The sequence below is a fragment of the Haliotis rubra genome, unplaced genomic scaffold, assembly GCF_003918875.1.
Source record: "Haliotis rubra isolate DU_JTF1 unplaced genomic scaffold, ASM391887v1 Scf307, whole genome shotgun sequence".
In the NCBI taxonomy this organism is placed as follows: domain Eukaryota; kingdom Metazoa; phylum Mollusca; class Gastropoda; order Lepetellida; family Haliotidae; genus Haliotis; species Haliotis rubra.
In genome coordinates this window covers 1,188,467-1,197,868 of record NW_025766977.1, presented here as the reverse complement: position 1 = coordinate 1,197,868, position 9,402 = coordinate 1,188,467, and the positions used below count along the sequence as shown (strand labels likewise).

Sequence of the window (9,402 nt, the reverse complement as noted above, 5' to 3'; positions counted from 1 at the left end):
ACACGGTATATTAGATATGGTCAGTCACACTGTACATTAGATATACTCAGACACACTGTACATTAGATATATTCAGACACACTGTACATTAGATATACTCAGACACACAGTATATTTGACATACTTAGTCACGCTATACATGAGATATACTCAGACACACAGTATATTAGATAGATATACTTAGTCACACAGTATATTAGATATACTTAGTCAATCTATACATGATATATACTCATTCACACTATGCAGTAAGAAATACTCATTCACACTATATATTAGATATACTCAGACACACAGTGCATTACAGTCAGGAGGTCGTTGTAAATGTAGTTAATTGGAATATTTACGGATGCAATGATCACTTGAGAAAGAATCAAAGATCTATTTTGTGTTACTGAAACTGAATACTTTGATTTCACCTGAACTGTAATTACAAACATACACACGACCACGTCCACCTACACAAACTCCGTGCGGGTACGAGACACCATCATCTGCAGTGAGTATGTTTCTGACAAACTGTCCTGACTCAGTGAGATGAACAACAGTGTGTTGATAGTAGTCAGTAACAAGGATGTCACCAGTGCTGGTACTTGCGATACCAAGTGGACTTCTCAGTGTTGTGCGTCCTGGTGTAGGGTAGGTGAACACAACGTCCCCTTCAGCTGTCAGGCACAGGACACACTTCGAACCGCCATCCGACACAAGGATGTTTCCTGTTCTTGTTGTACAAAGAAAGGAAGGATAATGTATAATTTCTTTTCCGCTAACTACAGCGTTCATCGACTTCAGGACGTTTCCTCTCATGTCCAGAATATCCACATATTTATCACTATCAGAACCTGCTGCTAGTGTTGATGGTGTCAGAGACGTTATACCCCTGTACTGTTTGCTGGTTGTGATGGTTGACAGCAGTACCAGATCAGGGTTCACTTTAACTGTTACAATCTGTCTGGTATCCGTTACAGTGACGGCCACCTGGTTGTGTTTCAGCCTTGTTATACCCCACGGAGACCATCCCAGTTGGAGCTTGCTGTGACTTCGTTGTTTGTTCCCGGTGTAGAAGGACTTCACACTGTTGTTGGTGTAGTCTGTTACAACCAATGTGTCTGTACCATTCACCGCCAACACTGTTAAGTCAGCAGGGTATACTTCATACTGGCCTCCTGCTACCCTAACGTTAATGGAGTCCTTTAACACAGGAGCAGCCTTCAGGTCCAGTACATTACCAGGGTCTTCTGACACAGGAGCAGCATTCAGGTCCAGCACGTTACCAGGGTCTTGTGACACAGGAGCACCCTTCAGGTCCAGCACGTTACCAGGGTCTTGTAATAGAGGAGCAGCCTTCAGGTCCAGCACGTTACCAGGGTCTTGTAACACAGGAGCAGCCTTCAGGTCCAGCACGTTACCAGTGTCTTGTGACACAGGAGCACCCTTCTGGTCCAGCACGTTACCAGTGTCTTGTGACAGAGGAGCAGCCTTCAGGTCCAGCACGTTACAAGTGTCTTGTGACACAGGAGCAGCCTTCAGGTCCAGCACGTTACCAGTGTCTTGTGACACAGGAGCACCTTTCAGGTCCAGCACGTTACCAGTGTCTTGTGACACAGGCACAGCCTTCAGGTCCAGCACGTTACCAGTGTCTTGTGACAGAGGAGCAGCCTTCAGGCCGAGCACGTTACCAGTGTCTTGTGACACACGAGCACCCTTCAGGTCCAGTACGTTACTGGTGTCTTCAGATACAGGTGTTGCCTCCAAGTTCACCAAACCGTCATACTGGACATCTATCTCACCCAGCTGTAGATCGTCCATTGCTCTACTCAGCAGATCTTCGTTCTGTCTGAACATGATCCTGGCTATTCTACCCCTCTTCTTCACGTCTTCGTCTCCGACAGCATCCACATCACCGGCCTCACATCCCTGATACATCTCATACACGTCCATGTCACCATCGGATTGTAGAATCTGGCCTATCAGCTCAGTTTGTTGTCGGTACATCTGTACTGATATTTCACTCGACTTTAGGTCAGCTGTCAGTTGTTCAATGTGCTTTTCAGAAACTTCTTTCAGTTCATCTAGAAGTTTATTTTCCATAAGAGTTATCTTCTCTCTCGCGTTGTTACCAAAAGACTTGATGTCATGTTCCATTCTTGCATATCGATCTTTTTCAGAAACCACGTTCACTCTAACAGCATCAACTTTTGCTTCCATTTGGATTTGCTTCTTCGAAATAGTTTCCTTCTTATTCAACAGCTGAGACTTTAATGCAGGTAATTCCGACTCCAGTGTGACAACTGATTCACATTTCCTGTGATAGATAACACAACAGGTGTGACAGGTGACTTTCTTGCAATCTTTGCACAGGAATTTGATGTTTTCATCCTTGTGTTCTTTACACTTGAGGTTTCGTTTCCTGGGGATAATGGCTTCACTAGTCAGGGCAGTTGTATCGTGATGACGAGTGGATGAGATGCGGCTGTGTGCACCAGCACATACATCACACAGGGCGTCATCGCATACCGAGCACCACACAGTCGCTGGAGTTCTCTCCCCTTCGCGATGACAGCACGTGCAGTTCTTTGTATCTGGACAAAAAAACCAAGGTTGAATGAAAAGCATTCAGCATCGTATCATCGAGTGTTTGTTCTCACGTCTAGCTATTTAAGGGCGGTAGGCTAGCCTTGTAGTCAAAGCGTTCGATCGTCACGCCGAAAAACCGGGTTCGATTTCCCAGATGGGCACAATGTGTGACACCTATTTCTGGTTTCCCCGCCGTGATATTGCTCTAATATTGCCAAAGGCGGCATAAAACCAAACTCACTCATCCTATCTGTATTTGTAGTTGCACAATTTTTGGTGGTTTATGAATTGTTGTTACTAGTAATGTTTGTGTAAGCTATAGTTTGGCATGAAATGCATGTGGACCCGGTTTTTGTAAATATCTCTTCATCCAATGATCCAATCGATCTCAAACTGTGCAAGTGGATGTTTTGTCAGACAACCTAATCACATTGTAAATCACCGATTTTATGCATTTGTATTAAAGAATCTGTCTATGTAACTTTCAACAAAACAAACAGCAGAGCGGGAGGGAGCCAATGACCTGTAATAGCGGCAGTGTTGGGTCATAAAGTTCAACGTTCGTCAATGTAGGTCAGCTATGCATGTGACAGGTATGAAGAGGTGTCACAGGTCGTGAAAAGGGTAAGGTGGGTGCCAACTGTTAACCATCATACGGAGTTTGTTTCTCTGAGTTGTTCAACATTAACCACAAAACTCATTTGTGAGAATTATTCTGTAGGTTAAAAACTTTAAATTTGTAATGTTAATGTCATATTTTGTTTATGCAGTACCTAAATGGAAATGCATTTAAAGAACACAGAAAGTATATTTACACTAAATCATTAATCGGACCACCTATGGTTAGAACTCAACAACTGTTAAAGCCCCGTTCCCTCGGACACAAGCACGCTCAATCATGCTCACTCATTGAAGAAAAGATAGAATGAAGACAAAAGTGTTATGTTTTGATGTCGTTCACATTCCAAATTAAGCAATGCATTTCTAATAGCTTTAAGCAGATAGATAGTTAATATTTATATTTTCATGATAATTTTATGTGAAATGAGTGTTTCATTTTACACTTTAAGTCGTTGGAATTAGTCAGTGCTGTCATTGTGAAAGAAGTTATATTTCTTTGAGCATATCTGGCTGGATACTAGTATTATCTGTTAATATAATAACAGAATTAAACTTCATCAGGTTCACTCCATTTTTCCACATAGGAGTCATCAGTGTCCAGACAAATGACAACTGGATTAACTGTTTGCTCCTTCAAGCCATCTTTGAGCCAGTACTCTTTCTCCACCTTCTTGACATGTTCAACACATGCATGCAAGCGTGCAATGTCAATGTCACATATAGCAGTGTTGACAATGTGCTTGACATCATTCAACTTGAATGATTGATTTTTCCGGGTCACTGTACTTTTAAGGTCTCCCCAGATAAGTTCGATTGGGTTGAGATCACAGTGGTACGGTGGTAATCTCAAGACGTTATGGCCGTGTTGGCGTAGCATGTTGTCAATGTTATATGTGGGTGGAGGTTTGTTAGGTTTAATCAAAGAGTACAACTGTGGTTTGGTGGCCTTAATTGAAAATTGTCTATTGTTATTTGTTAGCCATTGCTGCATATCTGACTTCTTTGTATTGGAAGTTGGGTACCTATTGTTTGGATCTCGAACACTGTGATAGGGAGCATTGTCCATGACAACAAGACTTTTGTAAGGCAGAGCTGGCAACAATTGTTCCTCAACATACTGTGTGAGAACCGTTGAGTTCATTTCTTTATGATAGTCCATCTGTGCTCTTTGACCGAAATACCAGATCACACCCAGGTAGGAATCCACGGTGGGAACCAGCATGAAGAACGATTAAACGTTCACCTTTGCCTGTTGGTATTTTCCTACCATAATTGGGATCAGTGGGTAGCCACTGTCTGGCAGCAGGTCGCATCCAGATATATGGGTTCGAACCCATCCTCTCTTGCCTGCTTAATTTCTCTCAGATAGTTACACCTTATTTTATCACTATCAGATCTCTCACACATTACAAGTTTCTGGTTTGCTACCTTCTTGTACTTGTATCCAAATTTGAGCAGTAGTTTGCTTAGCATAAACCTAGAAACATTAATGTCGTGATCCTCTGCAAGGATGTGTTTTAACTTTCTTGTGGCCAGGTGTTCATTTCTAGCAAAAAGCCGGCGAATGACATCTCTGATGACCCTGATGTCAAAAGAATCTAACTTTGGATGCCTACCTTTTTTGTACAAGGTTTTGTTTATTGGTTGTTGGTTTATTTTTCACAATTTTTAGCACGATGTTCTTTTTCATGCCAAGAGCAAAAGTTGTACGTTTCATGTAATCAGACACCTTATAAATCGGTTTGCTACGTTTGCTCTCTTTTTTTACAAAAATTCAACACATTTCTAATTAAACGTTTAGCATCATCTGAATAAGCTTTCATGGTGACAGCTAGAAGTAGTCAATGTGAATGATCCAAACGGTCTATCACTGTGCAGTGCACAGGTAACTATTATTAACTGCACGTGCATTTACCTTTATGACCCAACACTGCCGCTGTTACAGGTCATTGGCTCCGTCCCTCTGCAAGCAGTCTGCGTTCTGCTGTTTATTTTGTTGACAGTTACATAGACAGATTCTTTAATACAAATGCATAAAATCGGTGATTTACAATATGATTAGGTTGTCTTACAAAACATCCACCCTCCCAGTTTGAGATCGATTGGATCTTTGGATGAAGAGATATTTACAAAAAACCGGGTCCACATGCATTTCATGCCAAACTATACCTCACAACACGATATATAAAACAAAGATATCTGCAAGACTGACTTCAGATTTCGGGAACTTGAATGACTAGTTTGACATAATGAAAAATCAGGTATCACTTGAACCCTAAATACCCTACATTTTAACTTCAACCAAGATATTTGGAAAACAGCTATGCAGGACCACTACATTCATGAGTATTGTGGGGGTACAAATTCAAATTTGTATCAGTAAATAATGAATGTAGATCAGTCATTTTCACATTGAGTAAGGGAGTGTGTTGCCTTCGGTTAAGAGTCGAACATGGCACGGCCACAGACGAATATTTAACAGATTTTACACGTGTTTATCCTTCCAATCTTTTGAGTGTGGTGCAAGACACATCCGATAGACCATCGTGCATTGCAGTACCAGTTTACCATTGATCCTTACCTTTACATCCGGGGCCAAATGAGTCCAGCAATCCCTGGATGACAAAGCTGGGTTTGACATCATCCGCCCACTCATCTATTGATCTCTCAGGGGCACTCACTTTCGTCATTTTGCTGCAGAAAGGACACTGCAGAGACTTGGCACTGATGGCATCCGGTTTGGTTTTGGTGTAGTTGACGACACATTTTCGACAGAATGTGTGATAACAGACAAGGGTGCATGGATTGTCAAACACTTCTGTACATATGGTGCATGTGAGGAAATGTTCTTGCATTTTCTGAGACGTCGCCATCTGCAAACAGAAGAAGCAGATGTAATACATGATAATGATGACAAGCGTCACAGATGACTATCTAAAATTCTAGTCTATTTCTCAGTGATTATGTATAATCCCTGAAAATTTCAGTGGTTATGTATAATCACTGAGTGAATCAGACATTATACATAATCCTTTTTTTTCATATTCACTGTAAGATATATGGGGAAAACTCAAGCATCAAAGGACAAGTTCACCTGCAGTCAGTATCTTGTGAAGTATCACGTGACACACATGGTTTTACCCTTGCTGCCCAGGGGTTCTTTACCTTAACAAGAACTAGTTTAATCCCGTTTTACTGAATTAGTACAAAAAGACAACTTTATCAGTTACCACATCATCATCACTTGTTCATGAAATTCTTGAAATAACTTGGAGTTAGGTGATTACTTCTCACACGGATTACCAAGTTATGGCTATATTGGCATGTATGGCCTATTTAAAATGATGAGTTTGATTAATGATTATTTAATCGCCAACACGTGACGTCATCAACAGATAAGCCTCTCACGTGACCCACTTGTTGCTGAGACCTCATCAATGGATAATCCAACCAGCTCGTTATCCTGTTCTACATCATTTATTGAAAAGACGTTTAACCTAAGATGACATGAAAATAATGTAACAGAGACTACAACCCAGTCTATGTAGGTTGAAATGTTTGAGTAACTGTATATAGCCAAAGTTATCTCTGAGTATATACGTATGTCCCGGCTGCTAGGTTTTGACGGGGAACTAATGTTGATGAGGCCCTGACCTAGCTGAATCAAGTGTGTCTAGTTATCTGTCTGTTTTAACGTCTGAACAGCCAATCAATTTAATTGATGATTTATGTTTACCTTTGTGTGTCTTTGTTTCTGTAACAACACCTGACAAAAATAGTCAGAACTTGGTAAGTAAGTAACTTGTGAGAAGTAATCCTCAAATTCCAAGTGACATGAATTTCATGAACAGTGTGAGGAGGATGTGGTAACTGATAAAGTTACGCCTCTTTTTGTAGTAAATCAGTAAAACTGGATTAAACCATTTCCTGTTAAAGGTAAAGATTGATTGATTGATTGAGTTTAGTTTAGTCTTACGCCGTTTTAGCAATTTTCCAGCAATATCAGGGCGGGGGACGCCAGAAATGGGCTCCACACATGGTGCCCATGTGGTTAAAGATAAAGAAACTATACTGCATAACACATGACCTTATGAGGGTACAAAAAGACAAGAGTTGTCATAGTAATACGTCATGTGATTTACATCATTTTTACGTTGATGTAGAAATATCATCCGATGGCAGGTGACCAGATGGTGGACACACGAACACATGCAGACACCAAGTTGCGGGTAAAGTAACGTGCAGCATCATTGGACAAAATACTTTGACTACATGAATTGGGGGCCCAGTTCACCCAGCTTGAAATGGGTACCCTGTAGGGTAACAGGCTGCATGACTTGAATACTACCAAGGGAGTTGAGTTGGTTAAAACAGTGCCAGAAAAATGACATCCGTTGATCATGGGAACACTCCAGCACCTTGTGCATTTACTAGTTGCGTGGATATGTGTGCTATATAAATATCCTATAATAATAATGATTCATTTCTATGTTGTCACTTGTTCTCACATTCCCATATCGTCTATCTACTACTGCTGATAAAGAAGACAAAAATAATCACTCTTGTCAATATTGTGTACATAACGATTGATAAATGGATATAGGGAATCACGTGCATACTGATAAGAATGGGTTTTCCATGACGTCACCTAACAACCCAAGGATGATGTCACCCCTATACAACATGTAAACTTTATTACGTTTAGATTTTATAATATTTTTTAGCTTGGTCTTGTTCCCCTGTAAAGGCTTTTCATATTAGTATTATTCCAATTGGTGCATTTACGTTTTTTGTCGCGTATATGATGTACTGGCCAAGATTGCAAAACTCATTTCCAAAACGAAAGCAAGCTGTAAGAGATTTCCCAACAAATGCAATAACACTTGCCACTATACACCGACACTGTCTCAAAACTGTGTTTATATGTACATATGATAGACATAGTAATTAACTGGCGTCAGTGTATCGGTAAATCTACACACAAACTTGTTTGAGATGAGGGTAGTCGGTTCCCTCAGTTGGAAGGTCACACACAGGAAAAACAACACCATGGCTGAAATTTTATACCACCATATTATTTCAGACCTGGTCGTCCAATCACAGCGTACTGACGTCTCTCTATCTTAACATTGTTAGAATTGAAATGAAATATGAAATCTGGCAAATATCGCCAGCACGCCCACTTACCTCAACTTCCTCGTTCCACCGAGTCGGTGTGAAGTTAGATTGGACTGGTTAACGACGGGTTATCACCGAGCACGCCAACCACCCGTTTTTGAGCTCTATTGATTGATTGATTGAGATCTAAATTGCGAATATATTTGCTTAAGAGAAAGCATGTAGGCGGCAAGGGTTAGAGTTGTTACGGGAATAACACGATATTGCACACATCGCTTTGTCGTTGCTTTGATTTTGCGCGTCGTTTCATTAGAATACAGGAGTATGTAACCTGATTTCAAACCTTTCTTTAAACTTCACACCTGAATGTTTCGCCAAAACCGTAGTACATAGAGGCCGTGGAGGGGGAAGGAGAAGCATAGTGGTTAAGGTCCGGCCCGTCACGCCCGAGGTCGGGTTCGAAGCCCCACGTAGATAAAATGTGTGGAGCCCATTTCTGGTGTCTTCAGGGGTGATCTGTTTCTAGTACCTGATATCTGTGTCTGCGTCTTTATCATGCTGACGATCTACTATATTACAGAGCAAAACAACATCAATCCTAGTTCGTGATGAAAGCAATTTTGAATTAACATCTGCACTGAAACAGGTCCTAGACTGGGCCAAACCCACATGCACGAGATACCACATAATTGGGCACAGCAGAATTGTGGCATGACCTTGACACATCTTGTACCTTGACTCATCTGCATTGTTACATGTAGTCAATGTTCATTTCGACTTTTAACTTTGGCTAGTTGGGTCTCTCCCAATATTCTGTCCACGCCAAGTCCCATCCATACATGATTACTACACCGTTCTCTTATAATAAATTCCATAGACGTACTTTCCAACACAGTACAAAATCAAATTACATTATCCTTTAAAGACTGCAGCAACTCCTCTTATCACCTGCTGTCTTAAATACAACTGTGGACACATGTGGTGTCTCACGGACACGTCTCCATAATTATGGGCAGGAGACACATCTCAACTAAACATTCACTGAAAACAGGCTCCTGGATTAATATAAAGATCAGGCTCACCAAA

General features: G+C 41.0%; 1 protein-coding gene across 1 annotated transcript; it reads right to left on the bottom strand.

Moving 5' to 3' along the window:
• Nucleotides 1-274: 274 nt before the first annotated feature.
• Nucleotides 275-5,888, bottom strand: LOC124282946. The gene is made up of 3 exons (XM_046718999.1): nucleotides 5,767-5,888; nucleotides 1,680-2,305; nucleotides 275-1,274 (listed from the first exon to the last, which is right to left on the bottom strand). Exons 1-3 carry the CDS (start codon nucleotides 5,886-5,888, stop codon nucleotides 382-384), a joined length of 1,641 nt encoding a protein of 546 aa, XP_046574955.1. The 3' UTR covers nucleotides 275-381.
• Nucleotides 5,889-9,402: the final 3,514 nt, after the last annotated feature.

Excerpts from the sequence above, each read along its gene's own strand:
- LOC124282946 (XM_046718999.1), bottom strand. The coding sequence starts at position 5,888 with ATGACGAAAGTGAGTGCCCCTGAGAGATCAATAGATGAGTGGGCGGAT. Across the intron at positions 2,306-5,766 it reads TGTAAAGGTAAGGATCAATG|GAAATGTGAATCAGTTGTCA; the intron begins GTAAACTGGTAC and ends TATCTATCACAG. Across the intron at positions 1,275-1,679 it reads TCGTGTGTCACAAGACACTG|GTAACGTGCTGGACCTGAAT; the intron begins GTAACGTGCTCG and ends CACAAGACCCTG.